This window comes from Felis catus, chromosome C1, assembly GCF_018350175.1.
Source record: "Felis catus isolate Fca126 chromosome C1, F.catus_Fca126_mat1.0, whole genome shotgun sequence".
Lineage (NCBI taxonomy): Eukaryota > Metazoa > Chordata > Mammalia > Carnivora > Felidae > Felis > Felis catus.
This window is the reverse complement of record NC_058375.1, coordinates 40,034,593-40,051,564: the sequence shown is the minus strand read 5'-3', so window position 1 is coordinate 40,051,564 and position 16,972 is coordinate 40,034,593. Positions and strand designations below refer to the sequence as shown.

Below are 16,972 nucleotides of genomic sequence, written 5' to 3'. Positions count from 1 at the left end.
TAAGACTCTGGGGGTGAGTGTGCATGTGCATGGATGTGTGCGTGTGTGTGTGGTACACACACAAAAGCATGCGTACAAAAGAAATTGTACATGTTAAACTGGACCCTTGGCATCAAGAACTAAAGCTCCAGCAGTGGAGGAGAACTTGCTTCTGAGAAAGGGTCTGGCAGTGTACCTAGCAAAGAGGAATGAAGGATGAGCAGACCCCCTCACCCTTGGCACTCTCTCCCTTTCCATGACAGAGATGCCGAGTCCCTTTATGGGTTCCACACCTAAAAATAGATGTTGACTCAACAGATAAAATGATGTGAGTGACTAATCTGCCTCGTTGGTCTCCTCCTGCTGATGGAGCAAGGCAGACTGTCTGCAGTATCTACCTCTTCTAGAAACTGAGGGGGTGGCCTCTGTAGGCTCTTCTCCAGCACAGGGCTGACAGGCAAAGGGACCTTTACATGGAGTCCCTGGGGAGTGGGAGCTGAAGGACCAAGAATCTCATGTGACTGGACAGAGCATCACTCCACACAAGGCTCTCCTACCCCCATTCTTTACAGAACAAAGTCCTTTAGATTATAATCTAGCAGAACTATGTTTTAGACATGAGGAGGGAGTGGTAGGGACAAGGAAAGAAAAACAAGTAGTGATATGTTCATGGTAATGAGAGTTACCCCTGTCTAACCCCTGCCAATTATTTACAAATTAATAACCTGTATGACATTTGTGCTCCCCCAAAACATACCCTCCTACTTCTATGTCTTACAAGGAAAAATTTCCCACCTACTTTTTCAGGCCCTGATCCTATTTTTCTTTAAGGCCCAGATCCAATGCCATCTTCTCTAGACAGCTTTCCCTGATCTTACCTCCTCCTAAAAAGCCCCCTAGCAGTGTTCTTCAGTGAACCATACCCATGATATTTAACCCATTCTGACCTTGATTTACCATCCCTCTGTCTAGACTGCTGATCTCCTTGAGGTCATGGTTGTGTGTGTGTGTGTAGGGGTGGTGTATCTTATTCACCTTAGTGGCTCTAGCTCCCAGCACAGAGCCTTATACCTGCAGAATGCTAAGCATCTAGTGAAAGAATAAATGAATATATCCACAGAACAAAATGAATGATGTAGGAATTAATGACTCTGGAGTTAACTGCAGCTTGGATTCCTCTACTTAGGGGGATCACCAAGAGTTAAGCGTCCAGAAGCATAGCTGTGTTTCCCTACTAAGCTAAGAGCTAAGGGGAAGGTTTCCCATTTCCCAGTGTCTGAGGTTGGAAGGACTGAAAGAAGACTGTTCTAGAAGTAGACGCCACGTAGAGGCTTTCTCTTGGCAAACACTTCCTGAGGACCTACTATGAACCAGACACAGTGCTGTGTGCTGGGGATGCACAACAAGAAAGAACACGGAGTGGTCTCTTGCCCTAAAGGATTTCCAAGTCCAATGGGGACAATATACAACATACAGAAGGTACCCAATAAACATGAGTTGAATGGAAGAATGGTACACAATATGGACCAATTATCACAATGCTGTAAGATGTGTACTATTCTAGGGTTGTATAGCTGGGACTGGAACACAGTGAAGGGGAGGGCTTAGTTAAGGGTTATAAGGGCCAGAAAGAAGACAGAGCTGAGATGGGTGTGTGGTGGGGTCAGGGCATGGCGGTCTAATGATAGCCCTCCTCTGGTGTGAGGACAAATAAGACGATGAAGGTCAATGGCTTAGTGCAATGCCTGTTTGACACTCAATAAATGCACAATGGATAATAATGACCTTGATACCCAATGGTCTGGGCAGCCAGAGCTGGGGTAGAGAGGGAGCAGGCTTAGGACATACCTGCTGGGGAAAAGGGGTGGACATTGGAAAGTAAATGACAGAACCAAAACCATTTCCTCAAAGGATGATTCTGATGGAGGCAGAATCTTACCCAGGCAGAATTCCTGCCACAGAGCAGTAACAAGTGCCAAAGGTGAACAGCAGCACCTTGATAATTCACCAAACCTAACTCTTGCTTACTTTTTCTCCTCTATTTGAAAAACTTAAGTCTCTTGTTATCTTAGTCTTCCATCCAGGAAATCTGTAGAAGTAGGTATGGGCAAAAATGACAGAAAAAGGATCTCCCTACATTTAATATCCAAATGCTGATTCCTGGTATTTGTACTTTTCAAGTGTCCTCATACATTTATGAAATCCTAACTGAGTGACTATAGGGGTCAGGTCCTTTGTTAGGCTGAAACGTTTCTCAAAAATTATCCACTTCTAGCCCCTGCAGACAGACAGCCATTGCTGGTGTGTTAACCCCACTAAACTAGTGGCCTAGAGCCCAGGGCTTCCAATGCTAAAGGCACTGCCCTAGAGAATCCCATGCCTCAGTCCCTCAGGATCCTGCTCACTCCATTCATCCAGAACGTTTGAAGACAAGACTGGCATTTCTAGGCTGGCACTGATCTTGCTCTGGAGCTCAGAAAGAGCTGGGAATACAGAGGCCACTCCTCTAGCTCTGGGTTAGGATGGCCCAGAGGCAGGTGACTTTACAAATGACCTTGATAAAAGATTTGCAGTGCCTCCAAACTCCCCATCCCTGCAGGCTTACAGTAACCCTGACCCACTGCAAGAGTAACAGTACAGTGTGGAGTTTACAGCCCTGTGAGCTGGCTCCCACACTCACTAGCTATTACTTGGGCAAGTAATTTGATCTTGATAAGTCTCAGTTTCTCTACTGGTATAAAGGGGGACAATTTTCCTTTGATGGGTTATTATAAAGAAGCGAGATAATAGATTTAACAGGGGTAGCACATTCCTAGAATTTAGTAGATATTTAGTAAATGTTATTATATTATTACTACGCAGTGAGTACTACAGGCTTTTGTGGGCAGTGTGGGACTCTAGCACCCACTGGGACACACCTTTCAATTTTACCACACAAGCAAACATCTGGGATACCACCAGTGAGCACCTATAGAGGCACCACTTTCCTTCTGTCAGCCTGGTGGGGTCTGGGTGATCTGTTACCACTTCACTGCCATGAATTTCCTCTAGCACATTTCTACAGATTCCACTGTACTTTCCATATCCACAAAGTAAAGTACTTCCCAATTTCCAGTGTGACTTCACAAGTCTGCTGTTAGTGATTCTCATCAAGGTGGTGCAGCAGCATTATCATTCATCACAGATGGGGCAGCAGGACCCCAGCTGGGGGCTGCCCCTCCCACACAGCACTCTCCTCGCAGGTTCCTTCACCTGTTCACAGCCATGGGGGTTGGCCTGGGCAGGGATGGGGGAACAGCATGGCCTTGGGTAAAACATTTCCTGAATCCTCTGGCAATACCTTGCCCCTTGTCTAACCTGCCGTGGTACAGAAAAGGGAGAGGACTTGGAAAACATGATAAAGGCTTGGTTTAGGGTGCTGGGAGTCTGGTAAGGTAAGAAAAGGCATCCTTCTCTGCTTTCGAAAGGTGCTCGTTTAATAAATACCGGCATTAGAAGATGTGAGTTCATTCGTTCCTCTCATTTCTGAACACTTCCTGTCTGCCGAGCTGTGCTGGGTGCCTGGTGCTTCAAGCACTCCGAGGTCCAGTGAGGAAGGGAGCAGATAAATGAAGAGTGCAGTTCAGAGGGCTGTTCCTGGCAAGGGGTTACTCATCTCCCACTTCCAGTGTTAGCTTCCATGTGGAGGGAGCCCCCTGGGGTAGCAGTCTAGGCTTCTTGGTACCCCCTCACCTCTCTTCTCCAGGGGAAGTACAGTGACCATTCTGAACAAGCTTCAATACTGGCAATAGGCACAGAAGCCTCAGCCACCGTGTACTTCTTCCCTTCTGGCAGCCAGATACCAGCTGGAAGCACACTTTCTGTTCCAGGATCTGTTTGATGAGAGCAGGAGGCCTGTGGGGTCCAAAGTCCCTGTAACATGGTATGTCAGTCTGTCAAAGTGTGGGGTTATGTGTTAGGAAGTCCACTGTGTTCAGGAAATCCATCCAGGACATAATCTGTATTAAAGGTGACCTTAGGATTCAATATGCTTTTCTCTTTTGTGTTATCTCTCACCTGATTTACAGTGGTTTTACAGGATATGGAAAACAAGAGCATCACTTGTTAGGTCCCTTCAAATCATAATAAGGATCTCTATCATTGACTGGATGTCTCCATGAGCTAGGCATTCTATTCACAAAACTGCTAATCTCTACAACTGTGGTTCATGGTAAGTGGAAATAAAGGTGACAGGTGCCATTGGTGATACCAGCAGCAAGCACTATCCTTGAAATCTGCTTCACAGAAACTTGGTGCTGGAAGTGGCCTGAAAAGTTCTGGCTGAGATCTCAGACAGCTGGCCACCCACCTTATACATTACATAGGAAGCTCACTATTTCATGAGGTGCTCTGCCCCATCACTGGCCATCACTGACTATTGGTAAGTTCATCCTTCAACTGTGTTCAAACCTGTCTCTTCTATAGTTTCCATCCTTCTCCTATTTCTATTCTAGCTCCACACACTAGGAACATCCTTCCTGTTCTCATTGCCTCTTATCCTGTGGGTTTCTCTCACTGATAGGTGCAAGTTAGAGCATCAGGAAACTTTGAGACAGGCCTTTGTTCCAAGGAAGTTCTTGTTTATGTTACTTTAACTGACACTGAGCATCTATTCTGGAATGGAAAAGAGAAAACGGTTAAGAGCAAGGGGCTTTGGGGCTAGAAAGATATGAATTTAAATCCTGACCACTTCCTAGTTGGGTAAGCTTGGGGCAAGTCACTTAACTTTCTGAGTTATATCACTTGAATAACATAGCTTAGAAGCTTTCTAACAGAGTTCTTGGAGCATTAAACAAGCTAATACATATAAGATTTCTAGGCACTATGCCTGGCACATAGGAACTGCTCAATAAACAGCTCTGATATAATTGCTATGGCCTTATGTGAAACACTGGTTGGTACAGAGATGAAAATAGCCATCCTTGACATGTAGGACTATTAGTCTAGCAGAGGAGACACACACAGAGACCAATCATTTCAAAAGATCAAGCTGCAGATTTTCCCCAATCTGTTGTAACACCCTACTCTCTGAGTGAGCATAAACTCCCCAGAGCACATAGATCCCTGGGGGATATTCATTCCAAAGAGACCAGGAGAATGGCAGCTGAGAACAGTCTCTGGTGCTGCCAGGGCCTTCTAGGAGCAAACCCTTGCAGGTACCTCTGATTCCCACCTCCAGGAGCAGGGAGAGAAGAAAGAAGCCAGCTGGCTCCTAGAAACAACAGCTTTGATTGTGAGGATCAGCTTTCCCTGTATCTGTGGCTGCAGCCCTGCCCACAGGCAGAACAGGTGTCTGCTTATGTGGCCCCACTCCTCATACTCCCCCCACCTGTCACCTGATACATGATATTCTTTTATCAGGGGCAAGACCTGATGGTAATGTTTCTAATGAGCTCTGATTGTGCCACTTCTCCCTGCCCAAAGCCTTCAATGGTTCTCCAACACCTTGTGATGGATGTTCAAATCCCTCATTCGAGCATTCAATGCCCTCTGCGATCTGGACCAACTTCTCAATTCCTGCTAACTCTCCATGTACTCTATGCCTCAGTTCAAATTTAAAAAAGGTCAGTTTTCAGAATATGCGCTTAAAGTTTCCACTTCCTTATCTTTGTTCTTGCTATCTGTTCATCATGATGTCAAAATGAACTCCTGCTCATCCCTACAGACCTGGTCTGAATGCTATCTCTTCTCTGAGGCCCAGGCACAAATGACTGCTATCTCCTTAAACTCCATAGATGATATACATTTCAACAGCAGCAGCTATCACTGTCTCCCATTGTGGAGTTTAAGAGTATCCAAGAATATCAAGAGAGTGTCTGGCATACAGTAGGCAGGATAAATATTTCTATGGTGTGGTGATATATTCATATGTCTACAACTTTAACAAAGTCCATTAAATTCCAAAGAAGCTTACTTAGTACAAGGATATTTCTGTCCATCTAGTGGCCTCCAGAAGGTAGAGATATGCTAACGGTTTCATGGCCTGGTTAGTGGAAGAGCTGGTCTCAGACCCAGAGCTGAAGACACTCAGTCTTCTCACTAAACTGCAAATCCTGATTCTTGCTATATGAAAGATTGATAAGATTACTGTAGCCACCTGGGAGCTCCATAATACTTCCTACGATACAAAGCCTCTATATGTGCTGCCTGAGGCTTAGTAAGGCTCAGACTCTTTATTTTTTTATGCATCTTTGAAGCATGTACATCTCTGAAACATGCAGATGGGAAAAAGTCTTCTCCTGTCATGTAATTTTCACCTTAGGGATAACCCTATTCACTTTTGTCATCATTCTGGGAAGCATTACTTGAGTACCCCACTATAAGCCATGATTACCCATGAGATATTATTCGTTCCATTTTCTAGATGACTAATTCTGGTTCAGTGAGATCAAGTACTTGTCCAAGGTCACATAGCCAAACTAAGACAAAGCTGGATATGACTCCAAGTTCTGGGATCTTTCCACTATACCAGGATAACGTGGACAGTGAAATAAAAGCTGTGTGCTTGGCACAAACTGCTACTTTCTCTGGAAAGTTATCAAGCTGACAAGATCACACTATAATATTTTATTAGACTGTTGCAGCTGGAAGGAACCATTCTGCAGATGAGGAAATGCATCCAGGGAAGTAAAGTAAGTTGCCCAAGGTCATTCTGGGAGTTTTTGACAGAGCTGGGACTTGACCGACTCTTCATCTTAACTCAGCTCTTTTGAATGGACAACAAAAGGGAAGGGAAGAGGGATTGGCTCTATGATCTTTGACAGACCAAATGATTTTCTCTGGGGCTTCATGATAGCCATAGAGAAGAGATTCCTTATTCCCCACGGTCACTGATGTTCTAGGCCAGCGCTGTCTAACCAAACCTAGGATCATGAAAATGTGTTGCTTGATATGGTGGCCACTAACTACATGTGACTACAGAGCACTTCAAATGTACCTGGTATGACTGAGGAACTGAACTTTTCATTTGACTTAATTTTAATTAATTTAAACTCAAATTTAAATAGCCATGTGTGGCTACTATACTGGATAGAAGAGTTGAAGTCCAGGAACCACACAAAAATTCAGAATCTCAGAGCTCAAAGGGGCCTTTAGATCAGACTCTAGTTTGGTATAGGAATCTCTTCTACATCATCCCTGATGACTCCATTTGAATGTCTCTAACAGAGAGTCACTACTATCCAAGACAAATGTTCTACCCTGATAGCTGCACAGGGTCTCTTCCTAGATTCTTGAAATATAGGACTGAGTTTCAGAATCACTGCAGACTTCTTTTCCCTTAGAGAACAAAAACCAACCACTGTGGGTGAATCTGAGTATGGCATCATCTTTGCCATCTTCCTCATTTGCCTCTGGACAACCCTTAGAATGTCAGGTCTCTTTAAAATGTGGGGCTGAGAATGGGACACTGACACCAAGGACAGGTTGACCAGAGTGCACAAGAAAGCAGCATTACTTCCTGTGATCTGGAATCTACAATTCTCCTAACACAGCCAAGGTGCACTGGCTTTTTTTAAAGCAGCTCGCATCCTACTGTTGGCTTCTTTCACACTTGTAGACAACTAAAGCCCCCAAGTCCCATTCCACACACTTCTGAAACCAATATAAGGTAGCACTATAAGGTGTCATCTTAACCTGTACCTGTCTGATTTTCTTTTGCAATCCAGATCCAGGACACTGTGGACAACCTTCAAGAGATACTGGAATTGTAACAGCCTCACTGGGCAGAGAGAGCAGGGAAGCTCTAGTTCTCTCTCTCAAACTCCTACACCTGTATCTGAAATCATTCACTCAGAGGAAGTTAGCAGGGCACTGGGAAGCAGAGCAGGCAAACGGAAGCTCTCACCGGAGAGAAAGAGCAGCCTGGTACAACTGGGGTAAAAGAGTCTCCAGTTTCCACTGCTGTGGCTATGTGCCCTCTCTTGGGTCCTTGGGGATTCAGTGATCCAGCCTCCCCTGCTGACCTTGGTGGGGGAAGTGCTCCCACACTGCTCTGACTATAGCTGTAATGGGGGAGGAGAGAAAAATGCCTTTTTTATTATTAATAAGACTGAGGGAGGCAGTCTATCATTTCTGGGTGGGGTGATACCCGTCAGCAAAAAATGATCTGCCAACTCTCTGGGAAGCATTAAGAGCAGTGATAGGAGAAATAATTGCTTATGCCGAGTGCAAAGAAAAGATGCTTCAGCGGAACGGAGGCCTCTAGCAAGGCAGGTGGATTGCAGGGCGAGGGAGGGAGGCCTAGCGCCCCAATGACCCCTGGCAAGAGGAAGAAGTGGGAGGGGCATACTGGAACCTGCAAAACTCAAGTGTGGAAAGATCCCCTGGAGGCACCGTTAGTGCTATTAGAAGAATAAAGCGAGAACAGAGAAATGGCTAAGCAGCATCATGGTACAGAGAGGCCTGAAGACAGGAGCTCAGTTTGTTTTCCTTCCCAGTGATGGGAAGTTTCTTCCTTCTGAAAAGCCCTTACTCAGTGCACCTTCTCCTTCTCAGTCCTGCTCCCTCTGGAGCTGGGCTGCTGCCTTGTGATAAAGCTTCCTTCTTAACTCTCACAGCCCCTCTCCTGACTGAGTGCCAACCCTCCTGGGTTCACTCCGAGTGGCAGAAGCAGCCTTTTGTCCCCTCCTTCCTGCTCCAGTCCTGAAAGCACTCACACCTCCAGTTTGCACAAGAGCTGTGCTCTGGGAATGTTTTCTTTAAAGTCGTATTTTTTTAATATGAGTAATAGCTTAATGTAATTATTTGAAAAAGACAAGACACAAAATCATTTGTAAACCTGTAATGCAATGAGAAAAGGAAGGAAATATATAAAAACGTTAACAGTATTGAGTTGGGAATGGCTGATACTGCCACATTATATGATAATGTGTTTTCCAAATTATTTATAAATAAGCATGCCTTGCTTTTAAAATGAGTAAAAACAGCTCCTAAAGAGCTAATGAAAACCAGTGTCTAGGCTGACAAAAACCTACCACTACAGCTTGCAAGCCACTGGTTTCATCCGTCCAACACCGCAGGTGACACACCGTCGCCAGATGAGCCTTCTTGGAACTTTGCTTTGACCAAGTCCCTTTCCTGCTCAAACCTTGCATAGCTTCCGGGTTCCCACTCCTCCACCCCAAACCAATGGGCAGCCCTGCAGCCCCATAAGCGCCCCATCCGCGCCCCATCCCACTGCATTAGAGAAGATTCTCTGTATGTTTGTGCCCCCCCCCCCCCCCCATGAGACAGGAGCTTCTGGAGGCAGAGCAGTGAACACTTCTTTACTCCTCTGCTCCTTGAACTCAGGTTAAAAATCCAAACTGGTGTCCCACTATTCTGAAAGATTTACTGGGCATGATTCCAAACCCTCAAATTACACTCTGGATCACTTTTTACTGAAGGTTCTCAGTGTAACTTGAATATCAATCCAAACTTTTTGTAAAGATATCTCTTTTGAAGGTACTACAGACATCTAATTTTCTTTGTTACTAATTAATGCGACAAAGAGCTGGACCACTACAGCTGGATTCAATGAAGTGCTTCCTAGTAAGCAGCTGAAATTACAGTGTGAATTCAGAAGCTGCTGTTTTAGAACCCATGGAGAGAGGAGAGGGCCCAGGACTGGGACAGGCATCCACTGTGGAGTCAAGGAGTACCGGGAATCATTTTCCAGAACCCACAGTCATTTCACCCAATACGTCCCAAAGTCTAACGTGATCTCTGTTGGAGACAAGTGAGGAAAAAAGCTCAACAAAGAGCACTCTCAAAACTCTAAATGGGGCAAATCATCTCCTGTGTTCAGAGTTGAAATCCTAAGAAAAGACCCACTTTCCCAAATGGAGTGCCAGGCTGGTCTGGCAGGCTAGACATGTAAGCCCACGGTCCATGCTCTGTGCCTCTCTAACACATGTAGATGGGAGAAAGTCTAGGGCACTGCCATCTCTGGGTCACCTAAATCCCAGGACCTAGCACAGAGCCTGCAAAGCAGGGGTTCAAGAAGAAAAGACCTGAACTTAGGCCTGTACTCAGGTTGATGGCAGAAGTCCCAAACCACAAGTCTGTTTAATGAAGAACCTGGAAGAACCACACAATTTGTTTGCTTTTTATATCTCCTTCCCATGCCAGGGAGTATTATCTGTGTGTGCAGAGCCAAATACAGACCCAAACAATCTCACAGAATGCACGTGCTGCTGAGCAAACACACAGTGTGACCTTCCAATACTTACAGCCTACTGCTAGAGTTATTTTTAAAACACCTTTCTTTACTCCAAATCTCACATACCAACCATGTGATCCTGGGTAAGTCTCCTACCCTCTTTGGGCCTCAGTTTCCTCAACTGTACAAAGGAGAGAATAGCACCTTCTTACAGGGCTATCTTAAGAAGTAGAGTTCATGTGTGTAAAGCATCTAGCCCTAGGGATGTTTCAAGAATTCAATCCTCTCAAGCATGTAAAGGGGTTAGAATACTGTTGGTACACAGTAAATATTCAATATAAGGTAGCATTACTATTATTAGTAGTATAATTATAATAAATAATTATTATTATTTCAAGCATATGCTCACATATTAAGCATCTCCTCTTGTGGCAGAGTCCTTCACAGGCCCTTCAGATGCTAGCTCAGCTCAGCTGCTGGTCACTTGTGTGCCATTGGACAGGTCATTTCATCTCTGAGCCTGGCCACTTTCTCCCACTAAACAAGTTATAATCCAAAGAATGATTCCTCTGTAGTCACGTCTGCAAACATGTACTAGATGTTCCTAGGAGATCACTGTAACACGTTTCCAAAAAATATATTTGTTTGATCCAGATAGGCACGTTATCTGCAGTCATCCACACTACTCATAGGGGCTTAATTAATGAATCACGTTCTTTCTCTGCTTTGATGCTGTGTCTATGCCAAGACTGTATTCTCTTTGAGGACAGAGGCCTGGCCTTGCCCTCTATATGCCTTTGATATTGGCACATAGTCACATTACATCCACCTTACTAAAGCGACAATGAATAGTTGTTAACAGGGAACCATCATTTGGGGGCACCTTCCACTAGGAGGTGAATGAATCATTCACGTCCAATAAGCAAAACAGTGTTTTTGTACTTAAATTTGACTTCAGAGGCCACACACTGCTTGCCCACAGGTCAACTATTAAGTTTTGTTTGACCTGACTCCCTATGCTTTAAAAATTTTAAGTTGGTTTCCAACCTTTAGAAATTGACAGATTTGGCATTAAAAATATCTAGATTTCAGTTTTTATTGAATAATTGGAAGACCTGGCAACAATCTGGGCTTAAACAATCTGTAGTTGCTGACGAGTACCTGCCATTTTTATTGCTCTCCACCTCACTATAGTCTCCACCCTTCCCTTAGGGCTTTCTAGAACTATCCCTGAATCTAGCATTTAATCATTAAAACCTAGGAATTAAAATATAACAACAACAATTAACTCTTGGTTTTCCTGCAGCTATGTTGTGCATTACATTTGAAATAGGGTGTTTTGGGGCACCTGGGTGGCTCAGTCAGTTAAGCATCTGACTCTTGGTTTTGGCGCAGGTCACGATCTCACAGTTTGTGAGTTCGAGCCCTGCATCAGGCTCTGTGCTGACACAGCAGAGCCCGCTTGGGGTTCTTTCTCTCCTTCTCTTTCTGCCTCTCCCCTGCTCTCTCTCTCTCAAAATAAATAAATAAACTTAAACAAAAAATTTTTAAAAAGTATTGTGTTTTGCACAAAGCACTTCAAAAATGCTCCAGAAATGTGAGAAGGAGGGACAAACTTGACCATATCTTGCAAACATGTACTAGATAGTTCTGGGCAGATCTCTGTAAAGCATGCTTCTAGGAAGATATTTGTTTTTTCCAGATATGAAAGTTATCTATTCCTTCTTGGGAGTCAGAGCAAAGAGATAAATCTCATGTCACTTATCAAAGCAGACTGAAGCAGAAGTAAACAGTGGCCTGAAAGGCAGAAAAGCAATTTTAAAAAATTAATAAATGATGAGACTATTAACAGCACATGAAAAGGGTTTGCTTTTTTCCTCCCCTTTAATATGATTTTTACCTTAAACATTGTGTCCCTTTAGGAAAGGGAAGAAAAGTTAATAAAAGAACCTATCACTCAAACTTAATTTTTAGTATGGCAAATAAACTGTTTTAATGAAAGGGCTGAAATCCCCAGGTTTGCACATTAAATTTTCATTCGTAGTAGAGGATGGAAATTATTGATTCAGCCATGGCATCATGCATTTTGAATCCTACAATGCCTCGGAAGCCCATGTTACTGCTGGGTGCAAATGTGTTGGCAGCGTTTTGATGCAGGGTGAGCACAGGGTGGGTGAGGGGGTGGGGCAACGGATGTAGAGAAGAGAAGGCAGACAGCCTTCCCACAGAAAGAAAATAATCGACGTTCCTTGTCTGTAAGATCTACTTAGACAAAGCACTACTTCTGATGGCATGATGGATCAGGGGGTGCATTCTGAGAGCAGAAAAGCCAGGTCCAATCAGTCTTTCAGGAAACCCAACAGCTTCATGGAATATTAAAAAAAAAAAAAGGTAAAATGGATGGCTGATGATTTGATCCTAAACTCTTGGGAAGGTTTGGGTTTCAAGAAAACTGTAGAGGAAAAAAAAAAGTACCTTTCTCAGTTCAAGGTCAGGGTGTCCATCAAGGGAAGAGTAAATGTCTGACATTCTAATGCTGAACTGGATAGCACAGAAAAATCAATCAAACCCACAAATACAGCTCTCAACCTGGTGTGGCCTCATCAAACAATCAGGGACGTGAGCATCCCATCTTCACGTAAAGCGTAAAAATAGGTATGTTTTTCCTTTGAAAGAAATTAATCCTCCTGCCTCTCAGAGGACTACCCCATAATTAAACAACTCTTAATTATTTCTCCATTAGATAGCTCAAAGGGATTGATTGTAAGATGAGACTGAGGCAGCCTGAATCAGGCTGATTTGGGGGTCTTTGTGTACTACAGACTGTATGAGATCATGAAAGCAATCACTTTTGGAAATAAGCTAAACTCAATTGCAAAAGTTAAACTGCTTAAAATGAAGGAAGGGAGGGAGGGAGGGAGGGAGGGAGGGAGGAAGGAAGGAAGCAAGGAAGGAAGGAAGGAAGACAATCGGATAATAATATTCCAAAAAAAGAAGATTTTTGTTTTGGTTTTGCTTTGATTACCTCCTAGCTGAAATTATCTTATACCAACAGTCTCTCTCTGTCAGTCCTGATGTTGGAAAAGTGGCTCTGTTGAACTAAAAAGTTCTGCTTTTGTGTTTTCATACGCTGAGAGCTGGTGCCATCTATAGATTTCCATTCTGGGAGAGGTTCTCTTTTGTCCTACTTTGCGTCAGACCTGCTGTCGTGAGGATAAGAGCGCCCAGGAGACACCTCCCTGTGGTTTAATAGGCTATGAAGGATGGGACTCATTAATGGGCTGGCAGCTGCCCCCAAGCAGGATGCTGCCTGGAGGTGGGGGAAGAAGGGGAAGGGAGACTGAGGAGGAGGAGAAGGCTCCATCCAGGAGACCACCACTAGCTATCAGAGGGGGCCCTCAAAGCAAACAGCTCCTGAAGATCTCCACAAGGGGAAATCTGAACCGAGAGAGTGACGGCATAGTCATAGAAACCTCTGGAGAAACAGGCTCTGGGTAACTGTTTCTCTTTTTCGACTTAAAACAACCCCACCTGAGATATTATCTACAGCTCTAATTATTTTCCAGTTGCTCGAATGTTACTTTTTCTGTCATTCCTTTACTGTGCTCCTAACAATTTGATAGTCCCCATCCCCATTATATTAGTGTTTATTTATAACAGATTTTTTTTCTTTTCTAGTCACAGTTAGGAGGGTCCTTGTCCCCTTTAGGTAAAGCCAAACTGTTTCAGCCTGCCACATGAGGCTCCTGCCCACCTCCCATCCCAAATCAGACCATGCTACCCTATATGCTGTTCCCCACTCATAATGTTTACGTTCATTTTCACAGCTTCCCATGTGCTGTTCCCTCTGTGTGGAACAGCTTCTCTGGCTCAGCTTCTTCCCATGGCTTAGTTCTGGCCATCTTTGCAGGCTTGGGCTCACAGGCCTTCTTGGCGGGCCCTGACACCCCATCTGCCCTCCAGTCCCTTCCCTCTACTCAGCCTACATCTCATTCTTTGTAATGATCTGTGTCCTCCACTTAGCACTGTGGATGATAAATGTCCTTTGCATAAATAAAGAACACCACTTCCAGCTCCCTGATAGCTTGGATTTATGAGATCAAAGGAACAAAATTTAACCAGTGCCTCCCAATCAGGACAGCATATCACTTCTTACCTTTATGGTTTTGGTCTGGAGTCTGAGTCCATTTAAAGTATTGATGGCTTTCTCTGCATCCTTTGGATCAATATAGTTAACGAATCCATACCCTAAACTCTGTCCTGTGGAAACATTTTAAAAAGAGAAAGAGAGAAAGAGAGAGCTCAGTATCTTTATAGCAGTAATACTTCCCATTGCAGTGAGTCAAAACCCTCCTCTAGTATATGGTTTCTTTTACACCAGGGTTTACCCCAGGTGAAGTTTCCAATTCTTCCATCTCTCACTTTGGTCAGCCTATGAACTCCCAGCAGCTGCCCACGTTGGGAATGGGTAAGTGCCCCTGCACATCCACATACATACACAAGTGTCCACTTAATTGGACAGAGGTGAGAAGGTAGTTGAACGAGAGAAGGTGTGCTTTGTTAGATCTGAACTGGAGTCATGGGGCTTTTCCTATGGGCAGTGTGACTGTGGAGAGAAGTCACTGGATGTCCCAATTTTTTTCCCCCCATGTGTCTTCTCTGGAGATAACAGCACTTGCCAGAGACAAGTTTGAAAGGGTTAATGAGACACTGTGTATAAAATGCCTACCAGGTACATTGCCTAGAATATAGTAGCTGCTCAACGAAAGACAGCTATGCTATGCTCAGTCCTGTAAAACTGGGGCGAGCGCTGAATGCGGTAGCTGTGTCTGCTGCCTCAGTCATGCCAGCCACGCCCACACTCAGAGGAATGTAGCAGGATCTGAGCAGCAAAGACTGAGACATTTATAGTGAAGGCATGACCAGAATTTAAAGCAGTTGCTACAAATCATTGGTTGCCCTCATCATCCTCCCCTCCCAGCCCGAGAACAATTTTAAAAAAAGAGGAGGTTCTATTAGAAAGAACTGGGGAGCTCCTAACACAAAGGGGAGAGTGCAAACACATTCTGCAAAGAGGATTTAGCTCCTTTAGGTGGAGATGGCATCAACTTGTCTGCAAAGAGAGGTAGCAAGTGACAGGGCTCCCCCCAAGTGAAATAAAAATAATGTGCTTGCGATCGTGCCACTGATTATAAATAGTCCATCAGCTCTGCCATGTGTCATCAGCCAGAAATATCATTAGGAAACTTTACATTTTTTGACATACCCTTTAAGAAATACAGAGCTTAGGGTGGCTGAAAAACCAGCTTGAACTTCCCAAGCAATGTTATTGATTTGTGGGCGGCAGTGGAGCCGAAAGGGAGGAAAATGACAGGACGTCACATGTCAGGGAAGACTGATTACATAAAGCTCTTTCTGGAGTACCCGGGCCAGGGCTGGGAGACAATACAGCAAAAAGCCTGCCATGTCCTGGTGACAGGAGCCCATTTCAGCAGCCAAAAAATCTTTCCAACAGCTTCTGTTTTGCTGGTAAATGTCTGTGTTTGTGTTGGTTGTGGGAGGGAACCTGGGAAAACAAGTTGGGTTCTGGATCAGAAAACGGGTGACTTTGTTATCCTTTATAGGACGCAAGCAAAGAGGATCATGAGTAATGGCTCAGTGCCCACTTTTGTCCCCAAAATGGAAAACCCAAAATGACAATACTTTCCATTAGAAAACTCCTCTGTGTTTTGGAATAACAGTAAAGACAGGAGCAAACTTGGCCAGATATACCCTTTATAGGCAGAATTAGTAACTGAAGGAGGAAGAGCGAATGCTAAACACACTCTAGCTGCTGGGGCCCTTCTACATGTGTGTGTATGTGTGTGTGCAGAAGAGTAAAAGTGTGTGTGAGAGAGAGGTGTGTGTGAATTACACGACCCTGCCACATGTTCTGAGAAACTTTTGCAAATCCTAAAATACAAGAGGCATTAGTTTAAAAATATCATTATCCTAAATTTGGCTCCACCTCATCAAGCCCAACTAAATTCACCTAATTAAATCCATTTTCATCATTCAAATTTATCAGTTCTATTTTCCTTGTAAATAAGAGAAGCCTTAAAAATTGCAGCACTAAAATATTCTTACAATTATTTATTTTAAACAGTTGTGCACCAAGTTGAGATGCTTTGAAGGACATTTTTAAAGCAATAATCTCAATGATAAACCTTAGCTAGTTCTAGGAAACAAGTCAGACAGTCAATCTATCCAGCTAAATTGAATTTTTATAAAATTAAAATGAAATATGAAAAAATACAGACAAAACACTCACCACTTAACTGCAAACACTGAACCTAAACCCAAATAGTTCATGATTCGTCATGCTGATGGAATGTATGTGGAGAAATTTATCATGCCTACCAGTGGTGCACATTCCCTGATACACTAGATCTTTCTTTCTAATTATCATATAGTTATGGTAATCTAAAATAAATACAGCGGCTATGTTTTTACATTCTATATTTTATCTTTGGTTTAGACCCTTGCTTCAGGTCCTAGGAAGGTTCTGAAGGTCAAGTGAAGGAAAGGACTCCTGTCCAGCAAGCTGTGTCATACCTCCCCACCTGCTTGTATCAGTCCCAAACCCACCATCACCTCAGGTTGACTGCAATTAGCACAACTGTGCTGTCATCACCTGCTCTAGGTTTAGAGAGAAACTGCACTTAACATCAGGAATGAAGGTGCTTTTGGGAAAAACTAAAAACCAGATGAACATCGTTTCAGAAAGGAAGAGGGGGGAAAGACTAGAGATTCTCCTTGATCTGAAATAACGAG

At 43.8% G+C, this 16,972-nt stretch overlaps 1 protein-coding gene across 6 annotated transcripts in view; it reads right to left on the bottom strand.

Annotated features, from left to right (window-relative positions):
- ELAVL4 (ELAV like RNA binding protein 4) overlaps positions 1-16,972 on the bottom strand; it is a 146,335-nt gene that overhangs the window by 10,503 nt on the left and 118,860 nt on the right. For all 6 annotated transcript variants that reach the window (XM_023258677.2, XM_019836975.3, XM_019836977.3 and 3 more), the window contains exon 3: positions 14,316-14,419. In XM_023258677.2, coding sequence (XP_023114445.1) covers positions 14,316-14,419 — 104 coding nt within the window. The remainder of the gene's footprint in view (positions 1-14,315; positions 14,420-16,972) is intronic.